General features: G+C 40.5%; 1 protein-coding gene across 7 annotated transcripts in view; it reads left to right on the forward strand.

Annotated features, from left to right (window-relative positions):
* ppargc1a (peroxisome proliferator-activated receptor gamma, coactivator 1 alpha) overlaps positions 1 to 24,235 on the forward strand; it is a 45,222-nt gene extending 20,987 nt beyond the window's left edge. For 2 of the 7 annotated variants that reach the window (XM_079865429.1, XM_079865428.1), the window contains exons 3-13: positions 3,254 to 3,448; positions 4,438 to 4,596; positions 5,247 to 5,604; positions 7,255 to 7,300; positions 7,477 to 7,550; positions 10,443 to 11,475; positions 12,647 to 12,739; positions 13,743 to 13,863; positions 18,013 to 18,134; positions 18,483 to 18,634; positions 21,500 to 24,234. In XM_079865429.1, the coding sequence (XP_079721555.1) occupies positions 3,254 to 3,448; positions 4,438 to 4,596; positions 5,247 to 5,604; positions 7,255 to 7,300; positions 7,477 to 7,550; positions 10,443 to 11,475; positions 12,647 to 12,739; positions 13,743 to 13,863; positions 18,013 to 18,134; positions 18,483 to 18,634; positions 21,500 to 21,603 (2,457 nt within the window). In that variant the 3' untranslated portion in view covers positions 21,604 to 24,234. Of the gene's footprint in view, positions 1 to 3,253; positions 3,449 to 4,437; positions 4,597 to 5,246; positions 6,442 to 7,254; positions 7,301 to 7,476; positions 7,551 to 10,442; positions 11,476 to 12,646; positions 12,740 to 13,742; positions 13,864 to 18,012; positions 18,135 to 18,482; positions 18,635 to 21,499 lie in introns of all 7 variants that reach the window. The other 5 variants (XM_079865425.1, XM_079865426.1, XM_079865431.1 and 2 more) reach the window with 5 other exon arrangements.
* Positions 24,236 to 27,802: the final 3,567 nt, after the last annotated feature.

The raw sequence follows: 27,802 nt of genomic DNA on the forward strand, positions 1-27,802 counted from the left end.
CCAGCATTCGAAGTCTTTACGAACTTGTGCTTTTTTAAGTTAAAATGTACAGTTATAAGATTTTCTTATTTCCAATTCTACAATTGTGACCCTGGATGACAAAACCAGTCACATGGGTACATTTTTTTGAAATTGAGATTTGTACATAATCTGAAAGCTAAATAAATAAGCTTTCCATTGATTTACGGTTTGCTAGGATAGGACAATATTTGGCCGAGATACAACTATTTGAAAATCTGGAATCTGAGGGTGCAAAAAAATCGAAACATTGAGAAAATCCCCTTTAAAGTTGTCCGTTTATGTTCTCGATTGTGCTGCATTCACTCACAAAAATAAATGTTTTATATATTTATGGTTGGAAATGTACTAAATATCTTCATGGAACATGATCTTTACTTAATATCCTAATGATTTTTGGCATAAAAGAAAAATGGATAATTTTGACCCATACAATCTATTGTTGGCTTTTGCCACAAATATACCCGTGCGACTTATGACTGGTTTTGTGATCCAGGGTCACAATTCTCCATCCTGCTTACCACCACCTCTATTCAAATTCTGAATTTGAACAGAAATTCAAAAGGCATTCATAATCCAGTTTTGAATGGCATACACACCTTGTTTGTGTCACAGCAAGAATTAGTCAAATTATAGACAAATATTGAAATGAGCAAAACAATATTCAAATGTGATTTGGTTTTAGAGAGAATAAAAAGAGTAAAGTCCAAGAAAATCAAGAAAAATCTTCACTTTAAACTTTTTCCACATATTCTAGCTCATTTAATGTCTTCCTTGTGATTGTGCAAGGCTTTGGTTGTAAAACTCACTCTGAGTAATTGACTTTCCAGGTTTTATTACCTGCAGAGTTTTCCTTCTCTGTCGCGGCGGAGATGCAAGGCCGCAGACACACAGGAAATACGAGCCTCATATTTTACTATCTTTTTTTTTTATTCTTTCGTCACCTGTGGGGTATTCGCTCAGATCCCTGAATGATATTGGAAGGATTATTTTTCAGTTTGCAGTGAAGTTAATTATGTGGGTAAATTATGGGGTAAAAGAAAAGGACCATGCTACCTGTTATCAGTGGCATAAGTTATATCTCAGGAATACAATGGCTTAGGTGGAACTCAATAAAAGAGTTAAAGCAAGGACAATTTCAAAGACAGCCTGTCTGATAACAAAAGAGCGCACCTGATAATGAATGAATGGTGAATGCTGGCATGCCTCTGAAGTACTAAGGGAAAGGAGGGGAGCTAGATGGAGTGTGACTACCGAGCCCTTGCCAGTGTGTTTTATGGCTAATTGAAGCATTTGTGGTAAAACAGCCATGAATGGCACCCTTTAGAATTAGAGCAGGTTAATATATTGTGATCCCACAATTAGCCCACGATTGTTAAGATCTGTTTAATTCGGTGGGGTCCATTAAGCGGAATGGGAAATGTCCTTTCTATTTTTCTTCCCTTCTTACTCAAGGCCGTTTTTCTTTGGAGCTGCCAGAGGCAATCGATGGCTGTGGACACGGCTCCAGAGGTTGCCAGGCAAATCTGACCACTCTGGCACTGGGCTGGATGTACTTTGCAAATGTTGGTTGCACTTTGAATTATGAGTCTGAATGGAGGACAAAGGTTATTGAGCCTGTTTCATAGAATACGAGATAACCAATGTTGAAAGAGGAGTGCAGGTTTTGGCAGAACGTTTGATTGCTGTATAAACCCTGGAGCACCCTCTGTCATTCTAGATAAAGTCTGAGCTAGAGTTCACACTTAACAAGTAGTTTTACTAACCACCAGTCCTTATTTGCGTGCATGCTGCTATTGAGAAAACTGTTTCCGTAAAGAAGATCCTCAAACGAATAAAAACTTTTCTCTGTAAACCAAATTATGAGCATCTACGGGAAGTCATCCTGAATAACCAGGATTAAAATTAGCTGGAATGAAATACTTATTGTTATTGCCCTCTGTTTTATTGGCTGCCTGGGTTTTTATGAAGTTGCAGAAGACAAATTGCGGGAGACAGCAAAAGCATAGCTCAAAGAAAGGACACTATTAGCCAACCATTAAATGGCAGCAGGCTAAGTCGCAGGCTGTGAATTTCTTTCTAGCTGTTTTGCGTCAGAACTCAGGTCAGGTGTCCCCGTGAATGTTTTGTTATATCTCGGAAAAATGCGCTGTTATCTAATCCAATACAGAATTAAGAAACATGTCCTAAGGAGGGCATTATGAATTCAGTGAAGCCGGGCTTAGTATTTTCCTCCCTGTCAGTGCACTAATCAAACGTTAGCTCTATCAGTACTGAAATCTCTTAAATAGAGTGAGATAAGTAAAATGGCCTTGTTTTGATGTCTCAAAAGCTGCTCCCGTGAGCATGGGGAGATGCTGGTGTGTAATCGTGGGAAACTATTAATAGAAAAGGGATCAAACGGGGTGATCGTTGCACATGGGACTGGAGGCTAAGCAATGCAACACTTCTATCTAAAGAGGACAGTCCCCCTGCAGCCATCACAATTGTGCCCGAACGCTATCAGCAAGCGATGCTAATCCTGTGGTGTGCATAAAAGGATTTGTTCTTGTTGGCCTGCATACGCCACGTCCCCCAGCAATTTTGGTGTTTATCTTTTGCAATTGCTAAGTCCCGTGGGTTTTGGTGCTGGAACTTCCAGTGCCTGTGACTTTTCCACAGCCACTGCTTTACAGATACTACCCCTTCTGTGTTACCATCTGCAGAAGAGACAGAGACAGGAACATCAAAGACTGGAAGCAGCATTTAGCATTTGATTCTGTAATCACACTTCATATGCTCAAAAAATATTGCATCTATTTCAGTTCATAATAAGGCTCCTTATCTATGGATTGCCAGCTTGAATTTTGTTGATGAGCCATTTGAGACATCTGAGTTAGGGATTGGAGGAACTTAACTTCCCTCTTTTTGTTTCTTACCTCTTTCTCACTACTTCCCTGGGTAGTTGCTGTGTGTCAGCTCAGTTAATGGGTTTCTTAGGGGAGATATTATTTTGGTCCAGTAAGCTGCATGTTTAATGTATGACTGACAGTGCTGACTCATGTGGCTTAGGCAATTTGTAGTTGAAAGAGATTTTGTAGTAAAAAAAAAAAAAAAAAAAAAATCTCCATCCTCTATTAGCGATTATAGAGCACTGCTCCACTCAGTCTGAAAACAAAATCGACTTCTCCAGACTAAAATGTCCCTTTTTTTCCACTGTTCTTTCTCTTTCCCCTTTTCTTTTCGCCCCCTTAAGAAGATAGATGAGGAAAATGAGGCCAACTTGCTGGCAGTGCTCACAGAAACCCTGGACAGTATCCCAGTGGACGAAGACGGTTTGCCTTCGTTCGAGGCCCTGGCAGATGGGGACGTGACCAATGCCAGTGATCAGAGCTGTCCTTCCACCCCCGATGGCTCGCCACGCACCCCAGAGCCAGAGGAGCCTTCCCTGGTAAGAAACGCTCCTCCCGTGCTTCCCGTGTGCCCAATCCTGTTTTGCCATGAAGCATGGCCCTCTCATTCTGTTTCATTCCCTCGGTCTTTCTCCGTCCCAAAGTCTTTCACTTTCCCTGACTCCCACTGTCTGGTCTTCACTAGCACCAGATAAGGAGATGCTGCAGGCCTATCACCAAAAATGGGTACAGACTCGCCAGACAACAGCTCTGGCAGCCTCCTATTGATGTCTGCACAGAACATAACCATAGCTCTGTTGAAAAAGCAGATCAAAGTATATCAGTGTTCCTGAGGTGTTAATTGCTTTGTTCATTACTGCAAAAAGAAACATGCACAACACTGTCAAGCTGAAGCAATGAAAAATATGCTGAAATAATTCAATTTAATCAAGTAGACTATTTGAATTTTTCTTTAATAAACCAGCAGTAAAAAGCAATAGCAATCCACATAGCATTTGTTTTGTTGTGTATTAGCAGATTAATGCTCATCACATCAGAATCTGAGTATCACAGAAAAAGCATTGCACCTGATCTACCTGACATACTGCCACACTATTATTTTGATCTGACTCATATCCTACAAAATGAAATCCGTAAAGTTTAAGTTTGCATCACACATATAGTCATATATTGCATAAATGTATTACATGCACATGATACTACTGTCATCAAATAAATCGGTTTGTCAACTTACAGGATGCTTACAGAGAGAATCTTTTGAAAAATATACATGTTAAATGGCTTGCAAGAGACAATATTTACAAACAGCAGAGCATGGTGTAGGTAACAACGCCACAGTCATGGGTTTGATTCTCAGAAAATGCATGAACCAATAAACTATATACCCTGAATGCAATGTAAATCACTTTGGATAGAAGTGTCTGCCAAATGCATAAATGTAATATAAATGTAATATAAATATTGTTTGGAGTTTGTAATAAATTCATAGCTGTAATCCTTATGATCTGTTTCTCTGCTCTGTTTGTAGCTGAAGAAGCTCCTCCTGGCGCCTGCTAACTCCCAGCTCAGCTATAATCAATACCCAGGTGGCAAGGCACAGAACCATGCAGCCAGCAACCAACGGATCAGACCAACACCTGCTGTTGCCAAGGTAGCTGCTCGCTGCACTTCTTGCATCAAAGGCCTGGTGTGTGAGCTCATCTGCTAGTTTCTTGTATTTTTTTTGCTTTCTGATAAATAATACAAATAGTCTAAAGCTTGATTACGTTGTGTTGTGTCTGTCTCATCTAAAAGTTTGTGACCCTTAATGACGTTCAGGACTTCGGAATCGCACCTTCTCATTTCCATGAAATAAAGAAAATGTGTAGATGTCTTGATATAATTAACAAAGTCACAAAAACAATGCTTTATTACCACAGGCCCAGTCATGTTGTAAACTAGAAGAAAAAATAGTATTTATTTGAGGTGAACATCATGCATAATTCTCTCCCCTTCACACAAACACGTTCATACACATGCACAACTCTCTTTGAGGAGTTAATTTTTCATAATGACTTTGACTCTGTTTCTGGAGCTCTGCACATGGCAGTGTCCCAGGGGACACCACTGTCTCCTCCTGCTGCCTGCATGCAGATCTTCCTGGAGTCGTCCCAAGACCTTGTAATTAAGATGATGGGAAAAGCACAGTCACGTTGCCTTTTGGGAGACTAAACCACCTCTGCGTTATAACCCCCTGTTCTAATCTCCCTATGTTACCAGTGTCCCCTATTACATGCCATACTCATTCTGCCCCCTCTCTCTCTCTCTCTCTCTCTCTCTCTGATTCCTGTTCTTTAGACAGAAAACCCCTGGAACAGCAAACCACGTGGGGCCTGTCCCAACCGGTCCATGAGACGCCCTTGCACTGAGCTGCTCAAGTACCTCACCTCCAGTGACGAGGCCTTCCAGACCAAAGCCAGGGAAGCCAAGAGCACCTGGACAGGTTGCGGCAAGGACAGGGGAGGGGCTTGCACCTCTTCCTGCTCATCTTCTTCCTCTCCATCGTCTTCGTCCACCTCCTCTTTCTCGTCCCTGTCGTCCTGCTCCTCTTCCACCGCCTCCAAAAAGAAGACGTCCTCTGCCTCCCCATCATCACAGCAGCAGCAGCAGCAGCAGCAGCAGCAGCAGCAGCAGCTGGCATTGCAGGCCCAGCGAGGTGAGAGCCAGGCAGCCAGCACGTGTAGTGTGGCTGGTGAGGGGGCAGGGAAGTGGCGGCGGTGTACTCAAGGGGAGCAATCCGCCTCCGTTGTGCTGTCCCGTGGAGGCGGCTGTGGCCATGCTTGCTCCGGCGAAGAGGGGAGGCTGCCAGGCCTGCAGCCAGCTGTTGACCCAGGCAGCCTGGCCGCTGCCCGCTTTATTAGGTACATGCACTCTTACTCTCTCCCGCCTAGAGAGACGGGTCATGCAGGCAGCTGTGGTCATTGCCTTGAGGCAGGCGGCTTGGCTGAGGCTGGCCATGCTAATAGGCACATCACGGTGACCATTAGGAAAAGGAGGCAAGAGCTAGAGCACCCCATGCTCAGTCAGATGCTCACCTCCAGGCCCAGGCCAGCCCGTTACCGGGCTCACCTGCAGTTGCCCAGTGTCCCCCAGAATAATAGGCGAGACCTACCTGACTTGGCTCCTAGAGTCCAAGAGAGCCGTGGACACTTAGATCAAGCTAGCCGTGATCACCCTAGAAAGACACCTAGCTTACACAAACAAACATTTAGTGTGGCCGACCAGAGTGATCTTAAGTGTTCAACAGAGCTTAAATTAGACCTAGAGAGTTGGTTAAGCATGCCAGAACAGGTGACAGGAGACAGCTTGCATGATCTGGTAGGCCAAGCTGGGGAGGATGTTTTTGAATATGTCATAGGCAGCCCCATGTCATTCTCACAGGGCCTGCCAAGCCCATTGTTCCCAGACTCTTTAGTTCCAGAGCACACGCCCTCCGACTCACAAAAACAGACACTCTGCAGGCACCTTGATGACCAAGTCCCACCAGTGTTAGGTAATCATTGCTGCATCCCTGCCCTCTCTCCTTTGCCTCTCTTCCTTTAACTGCTTCCCAGTTTGACCACACACTAACCCCAGCACTAACACAAACCTAACATTTACTTGGGAGCAAAAACAAAAGCAGACAGCCACACAATTCACTCCAAAGGATAAACCTCTGAATTGGCACAAACCTTTGTCTGTAGATTAATTATAAATGAAAGATGAGGTACGCCTGTAACACTTTAAACTATCACGTGCCCAATTTCAAACTCAGATCTGTGCTGAAAAGCTTCTTTGTCAGGCTGTCGTAATATAGCTGTCTAACTGAGAGATACTACCTAGCTGCAGTTGGAGACGGTCGCAGCCTCAGGCAACTGCACACGCTTCCTTGACTCTTCTTTCTTCCTCTGCTTTGGTTTCAATTGCATGCAAAATATCTTCTTTTTAGACATAATTTTAGCAGTATGAAACATTTGTGCCATTCTTTTTCATGTCATAGTCTGTTTTACGTTTTCTACTCATTCTGACTGTTGGAATGTGGTGGACCTTGTATGATGGTCTGAGAAACTGAACACAAACCATCACTTCATCCTGCCTCTCAAAAAATGCAGTCAGATAAAGACAAAAACTATGGGGTCCAACTATTGGTTTTTCTCCAAATTTCTGGCTGGAGAGTCATCTAGCCTTTCAGTGCAGGGTTGGATTTGTAACATCTTTGCTGTCACTGATTGAGTCTAAGATATTTAGTAGTAGATGTGGACCTGAAATATATTGGGCACAGTGTGAATTAGTAAATTAATTACCCATGCTCCTTTGTGTTCTGCAGCCAAACCAACCATCTTGCCACTTCCTTTGACCCCAGAGTCTCCAAAGTAAGTGAGAGAGTTTTTACACAACTTTTGTAGAGCAGACACAATCTGAACTAAAAAAAAAAAGAAGAAGAAAAAAGATGAGGCATTTTGTTAATTTCATTTCCATTTGTAAGCTCACACAATCACTTTCAGCACTCCATTCATGTTCTCATAACTTTTTTCCCTTTGTGTTGCAGTGACCACAAGGGATCTCCGTTTGAGAACAAAACCATTGAACGCACATTGAGTGTGGAGATCTGTGGAACCCCAGGTAAACAAACACAAGGTCTTTGCTCATAACCAATAAAAGAAAATGAAAATTGTACCAAAGACAAAAATCTCCCTCTTTCCTCCATTTGTCTGATTGATAATCTGAAATATCTTGCTTTTTTTATCATTCAGTTTTAAAGATAAAACTTATTTGGCAAAGGGCAAATTTTCCAACAAGCCTACTTTCATAGTTTAATCAAAGCAAAGGGTTCAAGGTGAACTGATGGAGCATGGTCAGAATTTTACACAGTCCTCCATTGATTACTTTTTTCCATTCTTTGTGTGATTTATTGGAAAGTTTCACTCTTCCCTTTTTTAACAGTTAGTATTCTCTCTTTCTCATTTAGACTAATGCTTTTTGACTGGGCAGCTCACTGCTTCAGTACATCAGAGATAAATTGTTGTGGCATTATTATTGTTTTAATTGGTTTTGCCATGCAATTTGGGTTTGCCGATATTATCAGCATCTTTTTTTAGAGAGTCTGGCAATTTGATTAGGGACATAAAGGTAATTTCCTCTGTGAATTCTGCTATTTATGAAGAGGGCCCATTTGTGAAATTGAGCCAAAGCATTTTTTATTTAATTGAAAGGATATATATGTATACGTGTGTGTGTGTGTGTGTGTTTGTGTGTTTGCGTGCGTGTGTGTGTGTGTGTGTGTCTTTTCATATATTTATTTTAAAACACGTTGGTGTTGACCAAAAGTAATTATACCCGGACGAAGTTTATGTCAGCTGGGGCTGAAACACAACTCTTCAGCAGTTCTCCCCTTTCTCACTTTCTTTCTCTCAGCATAAATCATGCAGGTAATTATTTCTGTATCCCCCATGCAGAGATTAATCATTCCAGGTCAATAAAAACAAAATGGCTGCCCTTTCCCTCTCAAAGTGTGTCATGGTGAATGGGCAATTTGATATGCATTTACTACAAGGTATTGGCCCTCAGTGTAAAGATTTGACCTAGCCAGAGGGTACAATGTAACTCTATGTTTGGTGTATTTGATCAAACGTGGATTATGTCATAAGTGTTTAGAGAAACTACACATTTTGAGGAACTTAGTCACTTCTGCAAGCCATTCGTGTTTCCATATATTAAAGATATTACAGCCTCTTATGCAAGGCTAAGGGGTTAATTTATCTAGGTATTTAATACACAAGCTTGTGCCTACTAACCTTTTTTACGATACCCTCTTACACAATTCAGATTTAGGATTCAGTACTATTTTAAAACAGGAAAGGGAGGGCAAGTGCTTTGAAGTTGAAGTTCTCTGATGAGGATAAGTGTATATTCTCCTAGTGTCTGCTATAGTCCTATAGACTACCCTAACCCCTTCATACTAATATGTGTTTACTGATAATAATTGCAGATTAACTGATTACAAGTCAGTGTAAAGCCGAATGAGACTCTGAAGTCATACAATACATTTCCGTTGAGGTTTGTGTCATCATTACAGCGATGTGAGAATCCATATTTATGGAGCTGTTGAATTAGAAAATGTCCAGGTGTTTCACTGCAGAGCAAAACACCTTAACACCTGTGGAATAGCCAGCACTATGAAAGTGCCAGATTTAATACCATTCCCTAATCCCCATTCCTCTAGTCTAATAGATTAACTTGAGCGGGGGTTGCTTTAATTATGGTATCATATGACACCCAGGTCAGTCTGTGTTACGCTCCTTGTGTGGCATTTTAAGATTACCACGGGGATCAGTTCTGTAAGCTTTAAGTAATAATTCGTTCAGAGGTCCCTGCGTAATTCACACCCTGCCAGAAACAGACGAGAGAACCCACCGGTATATGATTAGTGTTTGTATCTGTGTGCATTCATCATGGCTGCCTTGAACTGAACAGCACATATTTATGTAATGCTATGTAAAGTAATTTATGTAATGTAATGTAAAGGCGATAATGGTCCTTGGTTTATGACCCTGCGTGCATTGTTTTGCCCAGATGGTGTTTGATTGGTGCAGCAGAAGTTCCTTTGGCAGTGCATGTTTTCTTTTCATAGCTCATTGCATTGGCATAATGATAAATTTAGTCAAGGCCACTGTTGTTTTGTATGCCGAATCAGGCTCGTAATGGTTGCAGTACTGTATCCATTTAATTAGGTGATTGACAGACAGATGAAGAAAGAAAAGTAGAGATGGGTATTTATTTATTTAATTTTTTTGTTGTTGAAATACCTGTCAGGATATGGTCGTAAAATAATGTAATCCTGAAAATATTCAGAAAATGGCTGTAGTTTGATGTACTGAAAGCTTTTTTTAATCAAAATAAATAATGTATAGAAAGGTCATAATATGTATATGAAGCAGGAAAACAGAAATCAGGAGAGGTGTTGAAATAGAAAGAGAGAGCGAGAAGTAGAGAAAAATAAAGAGGAACTACCTCCGGTTGTTTGTGCAAGTGCATTATCCATGCCATAAAGCAACACATCTCAAGACTTCCCATATAAATGCCATCTGTTGGCACATAAATCTGTCAAGATGGCTGGGGTTCATGAGCAGAAAAGGTGGCAAAGATGAAGAGAATGATAACAGCTCCTGCATCACTGTGCTTTCATCAGAGTCCCAGGAGGGTGGCATTCATGCATCTGTCGAAAGCACCAGTATTATTATAAGATCTGACTCTTTACTTTCTAATGAATTAGGATTGTTTATGGTCTGGAGGAAGTTTAATTGAGTAACTCTGTCTGTATCACAGTGCAATCTGAGGTCACATTAATCTGTCAGGGTTGCAATAAAATGTGGATAAGGATTAGGTCTAAATGAAAGGGAATATTTTAATCAGGCTCAAGTGTGTGCTCATCCCGTCACTTAGAGACAGACCAAGCACTGCTAAGGAACATGAGGGATCTCATTTGGTAAATCTTTTGTCTCTTCTTCCCTCCAGGTCTGACACCACCTACCACGCCTCCTCACAAAGCCAGTCAAGAGAACCCTTTCAAACTATCACTCAAAAACAAGCTTTCTTCATGCTCTCCCTTGGCCCTGACAAGCAAAAGGCCCAGGCTGAGCAATGGGGGCTCTTGCCCTCAGCCAACCAGCGGCTTTATTCGGAAGGGCCCCGAGCAGACTGAGCTCTATGCCCAGCTGAGCAAGGCATCCTTCACAATGCCCCTAGGGGGCTTGGAGGAGCGTCGGGGCAAGCGGCCCATGCCCCGCGTCTTTGGCGATCACGACTATTGTCAGTCTACAAGCACAAAACGAGACAGCACCACCACAGCTACAGCGGTAACTGGGCCAACGGAGGGCCGGCATGTGGAATGTAAAGACTCGAACATGCCGACCTCCTCTACTTCTACATCATCATTGTCTTCCACCACCCCTTTGTCTTCCTCTCTGGCCAGGCAGCTTCAGGGTCTTTCCCCCACTGCTCAGGAGGCTTGTCTGGACACAGATGCTCACGGACAGGACCACAAGTCCACTTCAGGCTCCGAAACGTCTGAGGATTGCAGTTCTGCTGGCAGGAAACTACTAAGGGACCAGGAGATCCGGGAAGAGCTCAACAAGCACTTTGGAAAGCCTCAGCAAGCCTTCTATAACGGGGTTGTGGGAGAGCAAAGGGACAACCGGCCGCTAGAGGACAGTGACTCTGGGGATGAGTACCCCGGTCTTCTCAGTGACTACATGCACCCGGTTCTGCCTGACTTTGAGGACCTTGAGGTAGGCCGGGAGCGCCTGTTCTACTTGGGGGAAGGTTCTCCACTTGAGCTGCTCCTCGAAGGATCGCCCTCCAGCTCCCCTTCCAGCAGTTCATTCTCATGGAGCTCTGTCTCACCTCCTTCAACTCAGCTCTCCCCACAGCACCTCCGCTGGTCACGCTCCATCTCTCGCACACGTTTCTCATCTCACCACAGATACAGATCCCTCTCCAGGTCTCCATACTCCCGCTCTGAGTCTCCCGACAGCCGTTCTCCCTCTAGGTAAGTTCTGGTGTGAGCCTACCACCTGTCTCAGAAACACGTTTACCTAGCAATCTTTTTGGACACAAATCCACATACAGTATCTCTGCAGGAGGGGCTGTAAAGAATATAAACATCTTTCTGTGGCTGTCATTGCGATAAAGCGCCAGTCTGGGTCTCACAGAACGGACACTGAAGTCATTACGGCTGATTTTGCACAACCAGAGAAAAATTATGTTCAGTATACAATAAGCATTGGCTTTGAGAGACACAAGATAAAATGAGCTTGGAAGATAAACAGTATTTTAGATGGTAAATTGCTCATCTACACACTTGCAACGTTCTTGCTGTTACACTAAATGAGCCATTCCAAACCTGAGTTTAGACATTCACTCACCATTATAGCGATACACTGACTTTTCATAAATTGCAGAAACATCTTCAGAGGAGTTTTGAAGTTTCATTTCACTTATCATTCGCAAGCAGTGCAGATGACAAATAGAGTCCAGCAGAGTCATTTCTTGGGCAAACAAGCTTGTGTCACTTGAGGAACTTGGGAGACTTATGGAAGTCTCACATTGTTTCCTCAATGGGCCTTCATCCCTTTAACTTGAATTTTAGATTAATTTCTCTCCAGCACTCTTTGATGGGGCTCTGTTGTTTTTAGTAGCAGCTGTTGTTTTGCTCGACAGCATTGCCCGCTCCATCCCCGCGAGATGAAAGAAATGCCCAGTAAGTGAAGTCCTGAACACTCTAAAGTGGGTTACATCCAGATAGCATGCCAGCAAGACAATATTTACAGTGCCTCCTTTTGATATGTGTGTGTGTGTGTGTTTAGTAACACATGATAAAGTGATTGTTCTGATAAAGGAGACTTCAAAACCGCTATCCAGAAGATTTCTCAGATTGTTTATTTCCTTTTCAATATCTAGTGATATTGCCATTGTTCACGTTTACAAGCTCTCGAAACTTCTAATGGCCTATATACCTAAACGTTTTCCCATAAGCATTGTTTTCCCCTTTTTTTATTCCAAGGTTCCCCCTTTATTTCCCTTTTTATTGCTTATGTCTGTTATTTAAAGTTACACTATATACTATATATAGATTTCACTTGCTGATGATCCTTTGTAAGTAAAGAAAGTGTTCAGTTTAAGACTGAGGTACAATTTTATTTTTTTCTGCTTATACACAGGTCTCCTCACAATATGGACGATAGCACTATTATTCCCAGGATTTATAAAAGCCCTCGGTCCCAGTCTAATTCTATTTTTGGTCGGAGACCCAGGTAAGTGCTTGCGCATGGCAAATGCTTTTCTATTTTTCACTCTTTAATATACTGTTTAAATGTATGATGTTACACTTATACTAGAAAAAAAGCATATATGCTGATATTAAAGACCTGTACATGAGACAGACTTAAATAAGTGCTGCAAGATAATGTACTATGTCTGCAATACTTTCAGTCTGTCCTTATGCAAAGGAAGCAAGTCACTTGCTGACTCTGTCTAATTGATATGATGAGTTATCATGATACATCATTTCAAGGCCTTAACTTTTCAAACTTTTACAATAAAGCTTTCGTTGGCAAGAGCAGCTTGCATTAGGGACCCACTACCTCCCAGCTACACCTTTTCCCTGATGGTGCTGTAGTCCGCTCATATTGTGCTTTTACACCATGTTGCCTCTTTTGCAAATGGCTGTAGAAAAAAGTTGCACTTTTTGGACGTAAAGTTCAAACTAAGCAAAAAGTAATGGCATGTGAAGTTGTGCTGACAGACACAGCTGCCAAATTTCTGCCATATTCCCTTAAGAGTCCCGCCATTGGGAGCTGTAACCTTTTGCGATGTAATGAGACATCTTATTAATGTGTTTGTTTGTCTTCCACGCTAAGAAGAATGGAAAGCAGTCTGCTCTGAGCTAGCTGATTCCCAAGGCCACTTGAGCAAAACAGCAAACAATATATCTATGTCCTCAGAGAAAAAATATATTGCTCAGGGGTTGCTCTTTCACAGCTCAGAAGACTTAATTGAGTTCTCAGTTATATTTAATTTAAGTTTCTTCAACAGTTCCTTTGAAAAAATTAAAACGGAAGTATTTTTTGGATTAGTTAGCCAAGATAATTTGGTCCCTGAAAGATTTGACCAGAAATTGTGTGTTCTTTTGAATACTCTTTTATGAACTCTAAAGGGGACACTTGACATTACTAGGGAATTTATGTAAAAAAAAAAAAAAGTTTTATATTTATTATATTATATTTTTATGGCATGTTTTGTCCTTTTCAACTACAGGTATGACAGCTACGAGGAATACCAGCATGAGCGTCTGAAGCAGGAAGAGTTCCGACGTGACTATGAGAAACGGGAATGTGAGAGAGCCGAGCAGAGGGAGAGACAACGGCAAAAAGCAATAGTAAGTACACCCTCTTTAGTATTTTATTAAATTATTGGATGTTTTTTCAACTATGGACACATTTATATCATTGGGGTTAAAACCTACAGATTTAAAATTGTTTTTGTTTTTGTTTTGTTTTATAAAGGGCATATACTGTAACACTTTCTTGAAACTATTACTCTGCCTTCATAATTTACTTTTATATCTTTTCAAATGCCCTTTATGCATAGATTTTATGAGCCAGACTTTCAATCAAAATTCATCATACAAATATTCATTTAAAAACATTGATAAGATTGTTTAGATTGAAACATGATAATCTAAATTGGAGTGAAATAAAAATAATAATGATGAAACAAATCTAAATTAAAAAACAAAATGTCAAAAGGGTAAAAAAAAAATATTTCCATCCCAGAATGCTATTAAACACAACATATAATTTTGAATGTGATGGTAATGGCTCTGGGATTAAAATGTTTCAGAAAACATGACAGAATTATTTTGTTTTAAATGTCTGTCCACTGTTGGACAATTTAAACAAAATATTGAGTGTTGAATTTCTAAAAGTCCATAGGGCCAAACATGCCCATAGTTGACGAAAACCCTATTATGCTTGGAGGTGTTTTTCAGTTGTGGTCTCTCTCCTTCTAGCAGGAATCGTACATTAGCACAGACGTTATCCTTCTCTCAGGCTTTCTCTGCCTCCGTCACTGTGTATGCCTACAGAAAGCTCGAAGCACACAGCCATCCCAGCGCGCGCGCTCTCTCTCTCTCTCTCTCTCACTCAAAAAGTGAACTCGTGCAAAGACTGCACTCTGAATCATTCAGGCTGCACGCGTTTCCTCTTTATCTCCCAGTTGTGTATTTTTAACATCTCCGTGGAGTTTCCGAATGGTGCCAGATTCAATTAATCACACCATGGGCTAAATGCTTTCGACCAGACAATTGAGGGAAAAGTTGAAATAAGATTGCCCAAATCAAAGGTATGTTAATATGTGGGCTCAAAATGAGCAGTTTAATTTCTAACACTTACATATTTGAAATGCAGTTCTCTGAGATGAAATATCAGTTTTGTTCTCTCTCGCTGTGCCTGACCAGACTGTGAAATGAGACGGCTTTCCAACTCAGTTCACTGATAAATGCACACGTCAAATAATGACGTTTTTCTCCCATTTTTTTCTTCTTTTTCTCTTTTTTCTCCGTGTTCTGCGGCAGCGAGACAATTACTAGCGGTGGCGGCTGAGCTGTCAGAAGAGGTTTTGGGGGGGCAAAGGATGTGAGAGCTTCATATGAAGCGCTAGTCTCAGGGTGTCATCTTTAAAACCTCACCGCATTTATCAGCTGTCAGCAACAAAACCACCAATTCAGCAAACACTTTTGTCTCCTATTGTACATGATGGAAATGTGAGGGGAGCTTCAGAGGAAATGCAAAAAAGAAAACCCTCTCCCAGGTGTTCTAGCTAATTTGTAGGTTTTTGTTGTAGCTGTCGTTGTTGTTATGACACGGTGACATCATATACACAGGTGAATTATGACTCTGTTGTGGGGCAATAGATACGAATCATAATTTTATGTATGACTTACAAGAGACCTCAGGTTATTGTCGAGGATCATAAGTATATTTTGTCACGCATAATGGCAGGTACATGAACAAATGAATAAGTAATGCCACGTAATAAGGCCTGAGGCTTGTGCTTTGTCTCAAGATTAGCAAACTAAATTAAATACCACCATTTTATATATTCAGCCTGATGGGGTCTTTACGTTTTCTCAATCTATGTGTTCTTTTGCTTCAATGAATAATGGAACAAAGTCATATTAGCCTGTAGCTAAAATTGATGATAAAACTTGACTACATGATTTCTATTTTAATGTGACGAGTTGCTTGGCAACTGTAAACACCCTACATTTAGGCATCTTAGAACTGAGAACTGATTATTATTAAATGTTTTGCATCACAATGCTGTAGCTTAGTATTAGTCACATGATGTTACAGCAGCAACAGAAAATTGAGACAACACGCATAACAAAAATAGACAATACAATCAATCAATCAATAATCTGAACATCTATTAATTACAAATGACCATACAACGACCTACTTAACATAACAAATTCAAAAACATCTCCAATTCCTTTACCCACATACACACTCAATACTCTCACATTACATATCGTAGAAAACAATGCCACTCTACGCCTAGTCCAAGCAAAAACATTCAATATATTATTTAAAACAAGTTATTACGGTAATATGGACAAAAATATTAAAATTGTAAATATACGAAATAACTTCCATTCGTGCATCTACGTAAGTACATATACACAAATACACAAACCATACATACCCGTATACATCCCTCTGCATGCGTACAGTACATACCTAAATATACCCATATACATATATACCTATACATGCACGCAAATACACACTTCTATCCATATAAATGCATATACATATACATACCCTCACTATTCTGCACATACTTCAAATCAGGGTGTGGTTGTACAGCCTAATCGCAGCAGGAATAAAATACCTAAAATATCTCTTCTTCATTTGTTCATTTTAACAAATACAACCTTTGATTTTAATAAGGTATTAGTAAAATGTTGAAATTAATATTAATAAATGCTGTAGAAGTCTTGTTAATTCTTAGTTCATGTTAACTTAGGTAGTTAACTAATGTTAACTAATGAACCTTATTGTAAAGTGTTACCAAAATAAGTAACATAGGGAGTATGACAATGGGTCATGTGATTAATCGAATTTTAGGTTTGACTTCAGTTTCCAATGATTAAAAAAACACAATAATCCAGATAAAATAATATAGTATAATGTTGTACACATTCTGTACGGCATTGCACTTTCGCTCGTCCTTAAAAGCCCAAACTTAATGTGCAAATCAGTCAAATCATGTAACGTGACTTTCGTAAAATGCAGTCTACTGTGGGACCTGCTTGATATTAAAAAAGTTATTAAAAGCATGAAAGAGAGCGTGTGCTGTTCCCCGGGTGGCTTTCTTTATGTATATATACACAAGTATTTTGAATCTGCTTGGCAATGATGCTGTTTGGTTAAAATGAAAGTGTGGCAAGCAGTGCGGGGCCGAGAGCTTTGGGAACGGACCGGTCTCGAGTATCACGGAAGGAGATCCGGAAGGATAAAAGGAGGAGTGATGACAATGCAAGACGAGATTGAGGACCAGGTCTGGACTTTATTTTGTGTTTTATTAAGTTTATGTGCGGCAGTCGTCCATGAGGGGCTGCCGCTTTACTTTCGTTTTGTTGTTTGTTTATTTTGATATTGAAGTTTATGTTAAATGTAAAAAATAAATAAAAAATACGGACGGCAGCCACCTCTCCACAACCAAGGGGGAGGGCAGTTAGTTAGTCCGTCCCCCCGGCATATCACTCTAGCCCACCGCCTCAAGCGTCAATGTCGGTAGACTCCGCTCGGTTGGATGGCACCACGGATTCCCCACAGCGACAAGGGCTCTTTGACAGTGTGTTCCTCCATCCTCCCGGGTTTTGGCACCAATGTAGGCTCAGGGAAGGAGGAGGCAGGAACAGGCGAACAATCAACGTAAAGATTGACTCAAAATAAGTAAAAACTACAAAACGAAAGTAAAGCGGCAGCCCCTCACGGACTGCCGCATATAAACATAATAAAAACACAACATAACGTCCAAGCCTGGTCCTCTCTCGTCTTGCACTGCCGTCACTCCTCCTTTTATTCTTCCAGATCTCCTTCCGAGAGATTCAAGACCGGTGTGGCGCGCAGGTGGCGCTCATAAGCAATCGCGCCACCGGCCTCGCTCCGTTCCCACGGTTCTCGGCCCCGCGCTGCTTGCCACAGAAAGGTACCCTTTAAACTATTTAACAAAAACATAAATATCAAGATATATATTGGATCTATATAAAAAAAGAATGAACGCTTTTTTTAAGCTGTATCACTCAGCTTTTGTTACTCACAAATCAGAGTGAAAAAGATAAAGGAGAGTCCTCCAGCTATTTTCTCCAGACGGTTCTTGGCTTTCCCACAGTGGTGGATGTTAATTACAGTCATGGGGTGAGGTTGAGAAAAGTCAAGGAGAGGGGGAAGAGGAAAAAAGTAGCAGAAGCACTGTGTTAGACTAATCTCTTCTCTCTCGTTCCCTTTATGACCAGGAGGAGAGGCGAGTGGTGTATGTGGGACGTCTTCGTGCCAACAGCACACGCACGGAGCTCAAACGCCGCTTTGAAGTCTTCGGCGAGATTGAGGAGTGCACAGTCAACTTGAGACATGACGGGTAAGACTGTGGGCCCGTTTCTGTGTGTTTTTTTCTGGATTGCGTGTGTCAAATGGTTAAAAGGAGTCAATATTATCTTTCAGCATAAAAGGAATCTTCTAAATCTAGTTAATGATGTACTTGTGGCCATTGGACGGTGATTAGGAAAGCAGACTTAACTGCTTCTCATCGCACACGTCACAGACAGCACAGGCGTGTTTGAATACAAATAGGATTATACCGCAACAAACAGCAAGATGTCTGATATTTACTGATTCCAATTTTGCTTTTTGAATGGGGAATGAGAGATGAGCATGTTTTTGCTGCGCTCTCGACGACTGACGCTTCATTTTCTATTTTTCAACCCAGAGACAACTTTGGCTTCATCACCTACCGCTACACTTGTGATGCGCTCGCTGCCCTTGAGAATGGACACACCTTGCGCAGGTCGAACGAGCCTCACTTTGAGCTCTGCCTTGGTGGACAAAAGCAGTACAGTAAATCGAATTACACAGACTTAGGTAAGTACACAGCCTGGCTGCAATTGTGTACAGCTGACTAGATATACAACTAATAAAAACCGCCGCCTTAAAACAGAAAGAAAATCAACAACAGCTATTATATTATATTATATTATATTATATTATATTATATTATATTATATTATATTATATTATATTATATGTATCTCTATACATTTAAATATAATATTATACAATGCACTTAATGTGTATGTAGATGTTTTTACATTGTACTTATTATATTTAAAACAAATACCTGCAATTACAACTGTAATTCGTTTCTGTAATCTATAATTTAACTGTTGACACTTCCCTTACCCCTTAACCCACCTTTATACCTACCCATACCACCAAACCTGTCCCTAACCTTACCCGTATCCAACCTCAATAGGAGCAAAACTGTTTGCAATGCAACATTAACTCAATAAGTAATTCAAAATATTATTAATAATAGTCTATAAATAATACTAAAATAACACTGGCCGTCTCTGAACCGATCCCAATGCATTTCTTTCTTTCACTCTCATCCCATCACTTGCCTTCTTTTCATATGCACCATGCCCTCTGTCCAGGATTACCAAGGTGACAATCTAGATCAGATGGATGGATCTGTGAGCGACAAATTCCTTTGTAAAATGTTATGGGGCTTTTTTTCTACCCATGATGCCTACGATATGGTTGTGGCTGTAATAGGCAATCATCTCCACCCAAAGGGGAAAGTGTCTTTTGGGGGAAGGGAAGAGATACAGAAGGAGGCAAAGGAATTGAATCCTAAGGGCAATGCCTTTACATGTTGGTGAAAGGGGGATTCTGCTCTGTGCAGCCATGCAACATGAAATCATTACTTCCTGTTATAACAGGAAAAATGTGAGGTTGGTGAACAGCATGCACTTCAAAATTTAGTCAATGCTCCACTCCACATTTATTTTCTGCAAAATGTGAGGTCAGGGACGTGTAATGGTCGGGACGGTTGGGATGATCCGTCTCCGTGGCGTTGATGGTGCTGCAGGTCAATGGAAAGGAACAAGAGCACTTTCCCTCAAATAATGGGGACATTACCTTATATTTCAAAGGCTCAGGGTAAGGCTAAAGGTATTCAGATTGTGGACATAATACGCTCTCCAAAGGTAAGCGTGGAAGCTTTGGTTAAGGGTCATATAGCAGAGTCATTGTATTTGGGAAACTACCCTCACCTCAGGGCAGATGGATGAGTTGACCTTCATTTTCTTGAGACCTTTCGCTAGACTCAGAGTTTTACGGCGAGTGTGGGCTGACTGTTTCAGATGAAGAGGGAATGGGGGGAAAAGAGGCAAGTGACTAGAATAGCACGCCACGCCACAATAGCCTGAGAACCTTCCTCTCAATCTTCTGCCTTTCTCTTCCTCTTTCCTCCTTGTTTTCCAAGACACCGTCCATTAGTTCGAAGTAGAGCGCAGGAGCATTTTTCATCTTTCAAGGTGCGCTGCGTGACACCATTCTCCCCTTAGCCATAGTATTAGATCACGACTGGCATCTCCTGCATGCCACGGTCATTCCCATTTCTCACGTGCTTCGACTTTGCCGCTGTGCATACGAGGGCACCATTTGTGAAGCTGTATACTACTAGAGATAAGACAGCCGTATTTGTTATCCTGGCCACAAATCAAACCGTATGTCTAATGGCCGTTCGGCTCTCATCTTCAGGAAGTTACTCCTGACTGTTTAATAATTAAACTAGGCGGTTCAAGACAATGGATGAGTATATTACAGGAGAGGTTGAGACGGAGGCCTGGAAGACTGATTTGCTGTGTTTTAAATGGATAACTCATGCATTTTCTCATAAAACATATAATATTGCATAAAATTGACCCACAGTGACAAATAAGTGTCCACGATAAAGAAAAGGACAAACTCTTTTAAAGTTTAAAACACGCGCCAAGTTCATAGAAATGTTCTTTTAAACTTGTTTTCTGGAAAAGTTTACATTTTATGTTTAAAATTGTCCTTATCTTGAATTCATGTCAGGGTACACATCTTAATTATTTTCTAAATGTTTTTTTTTATTATTATTATTATTCATTTTTGTTTTTACAAATATCATGAATTGTTCATTCATATCATGTTAATAATAAAAGTATTTATATGATATCTTGACAGTTGTACGACCCTGACTCCAAATATCAAAATGAATTTTAATTCAGAAATGAAAAACTTTTTTATCATAGAACAGGAAACGGGAACATTGTGAAATTATTTGTCTGGCTTTGTATTTGTTGGTATTTCCAAACAATCGCATTGCACTATGGAAGCCCTTTTCTGTCACATAATAACATAATAAAAAGTGGATAAGTGGAAATTATGTACAACAGTACTAATCATTGAATGTTGAAATTCTGGCAAAGTTATAAGATGGAAATGCACAATTGTGACATAAAAAGTCAAAATTATGACTAAAAAAGTCATAATGACATAAGACGAAATAATGACAAAAAGTCACAATTATGCGATTACATTTCATAATTGACATGAGAAGTCAAAATTATGAAAGTCATAATTTTTTGACATACAAAATTCTAAATTGACATAAAATGTCCTAATTATGAAAAAGTCAAGATTATGCCATAGTCATAATTATAAGATAAAAAGTCAATTATGGCAGTCGTAATTATGATCAAATTCATAATTATGACAAAAAGACAAAAAGTCATTTTGACAGGTTGGAATTTTAAAAGTCATAATTATGATTTACAAAAGCATTTTTTTTCTACTGTGTGTATGTGGCGGAAGTTGGCTTCCATACAAAGGAGCTCTTGCAAAATGAGTAGCACACCTTTCAAAATGAGGCCATTTCCACAGATGTTCAAACGTGCCATTTTCTCCTTTCAGATTCCCATTCTGATGACTTTGATCCAGCCTCCACTAAAAGCAAGTACGACTCCATGGATTTTGACAGCTTGTTACGAGAGGCCCAGTATAGCCTGAGAAGGTAATGAGCACCACTGCACCGGCTGGCTGCAAACAGAGGGATTTGCAATACCTCACTGTTGTTTCTGTTCTTTGAATACAAGACTAAAGACGTTTTACACTTTCTGTAAGTGGAAAGAGTATATGTAGACGATAAAGTTCTACGTATACGAAGGGATATATGTGTATATCTGCAAGCAAAGTTTACATGAACCTAGCTGCTGCGAAGCTGAGGAGAGACACTACCTGTGGGGAATAACCAGTGAAGTAGCGCGCACTACTTTAGTGGACTACACAGATCCGAGTGCCGCGTGAGGCTCTGTAAGAGACACGAATCTTCATCAGAGTTGGCTTCACATGCGTACCACCCTCTGCACTTTGAGAGGGGAAAAGTGCAGCTCGGTCAGTCTGTTTTTATTGTTTGGAGTTTATTTTTGTGGGCTTTTTCTGTTCCTTTTTTAATCTGGTGTTTGGATGTGGTGTTACATTATCGAGAAGGGTTTGGGGAAATCTCTTGGATGTTCAAGGTAACATTGTCTACATTTATTGAGGGGGGGAAATGTAGTCACCTATTTACAAAAGGAATATTTTTTATTTGATGTGCATATCAGCGTTCTTTGTTTGTTACAGCTATGCACTGTAAAATGCAGCCTTTTTAAGATGAAATTTTCTTAATCAAGAATGTTGATCTGTAGTCATTATGATGATGTATAACCTACATGGCGTTTAGATGACGTGATTTGATTGTAAAAAATATGTATGGAGATTTATTGCTCTTTTTGGGGGAGCATGCAACAAATTTTTGTCTGTTTTTCTGTTGGTTTTTCTTGTTTTGCTTTTGTTTTTTGTTTCTTTTTATTTCATTGAAAAACTCCATGTGCAGTTTTATCCGATTTTGAAGTTAATAACTCAGTGTTTTCCGTATATACATGCAGTGTAAGATAGATTTTTAAGAGTTTATGTTCACTACTGTGTAAAAAAAAAAGAAAAAAAGAAAAAGATAAACCCCAAGATATTTTTTTATCCTTTATGTCTGAAGGAATCAATAGATTTTATTTTAATTTCTCTGTGCACACTGATAATTGTTATTGTTCCTGTTTGATAATACACTTTCACAGAGATGATTACTCTTCTAACACAGAATTACTCATGCTTATTTATGTATTTATCTCAGTATTCTAATCAAAATATTTATGGCAGCCATCTCACGTGATGCGCCTTACAAATTTTGCTATTTATATTATTTGTTATTCAACAATCACTGGAAAGGATGTAAATTTACAAGTTCTAAAGAAATATTCTTTTTATATGCCTTCAGAGATGGAACAAACAATATATTGTATGATCATATTCTAGGCTCATGATGAACTTTGCTGCTCCAAAACTCAAGTGATTTATTTGTTTTTCTAGCTCTAAAACATCCACCTTTTCATCTCTTTTTTTATTACATGAAGCAATAAAATAATTTTGCAGGTATTTTGTTGTACCACAGAAAATCTGTGTCTTTGCTCCACACTTTTGATTATGTGAATGCCAAACTGAAGTTTACAATTTTCTTTCCTGAATTTTTTAAAAAGAAGAAAAAAGATGTATTTGATGTAAAAAAAAAAAAAAAATTATATATATGATGATATTAATCTTGTAATTACTCACAATAGCTCAAAATAATGAAAAGTAATAATGGAATATGAAAATGTGAATTAAAAAAATGAATAAATAAAAAAGCAATAAATTATTTTTCAAAGCTGTATTTTAGCTCATGTTGTTGTATGGTTTTAGACATGACAAATTACCCAGACTCTGTTCAAATACGGGGGATCCATTCCAGTGCCTCAACACAGATCTTAAGTGTGTGCATGAGTGTGAGCAAATTTACGAATTCAATATAAGCAATGAAAGAAGTTGAAAAGCCAAAAATTGCATCAATGAGATTGAGTCTCTTTCCAAAGCAAGAGCTATTTTTGTCTTTGCTGTGGTTTGAAGGCAAAGGAACTGTTAAGAATTTGAATCGCCCAAATACAACAAGCACTTCTCACGGACACTTAAAGTAACCTTTTTAATGTCGATCAACAGCAGGTTTTGTTGTAGCCTATAATAAAAGATTCACAAACCATTACTGTCAATGTAAATGTCTGGTTTCAGAAATGTTTTGTACATTATTTTCTGCACAGAGCTTGGGTATGGAGTCATGTCGCGTTCGATATGTGTGGCTTTAATCAATGCAACATGTACTGTATGTTGCAAATCTGCTTTGTAAATTGCTGTAGCAATATGTTACAACACCTGATGGGGTGTATCTTTTGGAGTGGCAGACTTTTTACCATAGTGAAAACTACTACTGAAGGATTTGCCACTGCGTTGGACGATTTTTTTGTGTTTCCATAAAGAAGCAGATATATCTAAATGAGGCTGTGTGTGATTTTGTGTGTGGATTTGATAGAGTGTGCGTGTATTTCGGGTCAAGGGGACTGTGTTTGGCTGTGTTATCTTCTATTTGTCTCCTATCCATGTTGCCTTCTGCTGAGTCCTAACCAATGCCTTTGTAGTTGTACGTATTGTACAATCTTTGTTGTGGATTTTCTTTTTTATGTGTAGTTTTCATCAGCCTCACCATGCCAATAAAGGGAATTGTGTCTAATTTATTCTTATCCTCCTTTTTCTTGTACATTCAAACTAAATACATTTAAAAGAAGTTGTTCAAATGATTGCAAGCAAGTGTTCAGGCTTTTGCGACGTTCCTATTGACTAAAGTGCGCACAGGAACATCATACGGACCCCTGCCGGGTGATGCTGTTTTCTGCGTATCATCACTGTAAGCTGTAGAGCACATTGTTTTGGATGACTCACTTGCAGAGTCAGTTATTTTTGGCGGATGCTCGTGTTTTCGCCAACTCTGCACGACCCTGGAAAATGACTGATGATAATCCCGTGGAGCTTGTTTCTTAATTCCCATAAACTCCTTTTGACAGGTTTTGCATGAGCATCCGAGCGAAGGCGTGCCTATAAAGGGGCCGAGAGAATTTGATGGCACATCTGTCCAGATGAAACATAATACTGTATCATTACTATTCAGCCAGTGAGTATAGGGAAGGTGAATAACCTCTTCTCTTCTTTGAGAGATGTGGCAGGAGTGGACATTAAATTTTAAAAGAAGAGGATCCAATTGTGGATTTATTTATTTATCTTTTTCATTAATGCTTCAGTTTAGCCTCGGAGAAAAGAGACTTCTTTCATTTTGCCGTCACAATCATCCAGGCAGGAGGTCTTTTGCAGTTTGCCCTTTTCCACACAATGAAACTGGAAGCTCAAGAGCTTCACTTCACCTCTGTCTTTTTGTGTGATGCAGGTACTTACTCTGGCAATCCATCCTTATCTTTCATTTCACACAGCCATTGGTAAAAATGGCCATGTCTGCAGTTTTTGAGAGTCTTCTACCTGCTATCCTAAAATATATGACTATATATGATATATAGTGTATTCATACACTACCAGTCAAACGTCTGGACCACAGTCATTGAAACTAAATCAAATGACACAAACTGCAGTATGAAAAAATGTAGTGTTTATATGTATGTATATATATATATATATATATATATATGTGTGTGTGTGTGTGTGTGTTTATGCATCACAGGTGGCTGTACATAGAGCACACAAAGACGAAGAATGCAAGGATATAGTCTTTTAATTCAATAATCCACATGATACAGGGCAGAAAGATGGAGTAACTTCCACTTCAAAGACTAGGCCGTAAAAAGAATTGAACAAAACAGAGTATATATATATATATATTTATATATACACAAACTAAATGAGGCATTTAACAAACGTCAGGTGAACGGAATAATTAATCAAACACACTCGGAAACTGGGTCAAATTACAGGGACACGGGCAACCAGGAACAGAACTAAAACACAAAGAAAGTCAAAACAGAACATGTATGTGACAACTGAGGAGAAAGGACGGGGCCTCTGGAGGAGGACGATGAACAGGAGAGAGACGGACAAAATTAGGGGCAGGCAAAACAGTCCAAGGGGGAGTGGAAGGATGGAGGAGCCAGGAGCAAATTGAGCCGGATGATGACCCAGAGAAATGGGCCCAGCCAGAAGTAGGACCACGGCGGCATTGAGGGAAGGATAAGCCATGTTGAAAAATCCCTAGACGATACAAATGGTGGCGACTGATGGAGACTGAGGAGTCTCAGGTGGAATGGACACCCAAGGTGACACCAGTGATCCGGAGGGCCGAGACGGAACTGCAGGCTCGCAGGACCGAGTTGGAGATGGGGGCTCAGCACGGCGGGGCAGAGCGAGTACCAAGGCAGCGCTGGAGGGAAGGAAGAGCCTGATGGAGCCAGAGGAATGGAGGGACGAGGCACAGCCAGAGGAGTGGAAGACCATGGTGTAGTAAGGGACGAGGGAGCCTGGTGGAATCCGTGGTCTGACTGACCCCAGTGGAGCTGAGGGAACGTGGAGTTCGGAGGACTGATATAGAGCCACAGGATCCTCTTGCCAGGACTGAGCTGAATACTGGAAGTTCATCAATCCAGCACAGCGGGGTGGCTGGAGGAGTAGGGGAGCTGGAGGGGACCAGCGAAAGCAGGGCCGATGCACTTTTGGTTTTGGTAGAGGAGGTGGGAGAGGGAGGCTGGATGGGGACTCTGGACACTCGGAACTGGACTGAACCAACGGAGATATAGGGGAACTGGGGCTGGGCAGGACCAGAGAGGCATAGGAAACACAGGGCAGAATTCTCTTTAAACTCATCCATGCCATGAATTTCCACAGAGATTGGATTCAGCATTTCCTCAACTCCGGTGGTGTGGGCGGGGTTCCACTCCATGCCCTCGAACTCTACGAGCATGGGAATGGTTGATGTAGCCGGCACACACACCTGGTCAGACTCTCTGGGCTTCTCTCGAACCAGGCTCGGGCACTCTGTCTGTGGTGGGCTCATGCATAATCTCCATCACGATTGTGGTTGGTGGCTGCCAGGTCTCTGGGTGAGGAATGGGGCTGGCGGTGTCTTCCTTGATCGGGCAGATGGTAAAAGGCGATCTGTTACACGTCAGTACCTATTTCACAAACACGGCGAAATCTTCCCTTGGACCATCCACTGGGAAGCATGCCATGGATCGTTGGTGTAAAAGAAAACACAGTTGATAGTGAGTCTGGCACACCAGGTTGATAAAGTCCAGGGTATGGTCCTCCAGTGGATGATCCCTCTGCTACAAACAGAGTAGTTGAACTGCAGGTAAATCAATGAGAGGGGAAAAGAAATCAAAAGGGGAGAAAGAAAAAGCAGCAAAATTAAATACCATCTAGATCCGGTCTTCTGTAACAGGTGGCTGTATATTGAGTGTACAAAGACGCAGAATGCAAGGATATAATCTTTTAATTCAATAATCCACAGGATACAGGGCAGAAACACAGGGTAACCCATACACTTCACAAAGACAAGACCGGACAAATAACTGAACAAAACAGGGAGTATATATGCACAGACTAAATGAGGTAATTAACTAAACGACAGGTGAACGGAATCATTAATCAAACACTAGGAAACTGGGTCAAAGTACAGGGCACACGGACAAACAGGAACAGAACTAAAACATGAAACTAAGGGCACATGCGCATTGCAGCTAAATTTGGATTTCAGTTCACCTTTTAGTGCTTAATCCAGTTCTGTACACACACAGTTCAGTAATTTATAGGAGTGACAGCAACTGAATTATCTCCCGAAAAATGCAGGTAGTGACAACCACGTTTACAAAAATTCTACATAATCTGTACAGAACCGAACTAAAAAACAAGTTGTTAATGACGTACAACAAGATATACGAGAGATGACAGATGAGAGATACCTCTCAGGTGCATATTAAAATACGTATTTCGAGAAAGACATGTACGTGTTACTCATCTGTGTGTGTGGTGCAAGAAATCACAGGGAAAGCGGTACGAGCCTGGATCGTGTTGTCAGAACAACCCCTTTAAAAATGAAATGAATGGAAATACATTATAATATACAATATATAATATAGAGTAGTCAACATCTGAAATGGATCAAAAAAGTTCATCAAAGTTGTCCTAAGACAAGAACGGGTATTGTTGCATTGGGTTCATGTGTAACTTTGATGAAAGGTTTTTGATCCACTTCAAATGTTGACTACTGTATATATCGCTGTATGAGCCAAGCTTAAACAACAAGCCCAAAAATGCTTATAA

This window comes from Squalius cephalus (assembly GCF_949319135.1).
Source record: "Squalius cephalus genome assembly, chromosome: 3".
Lineage (NCBI taxonomy): Eukaryota > Metazoa > Chordata > Actinopteri > Cypriniformes > Leuciscidae > Squalius > Squalius cephalus.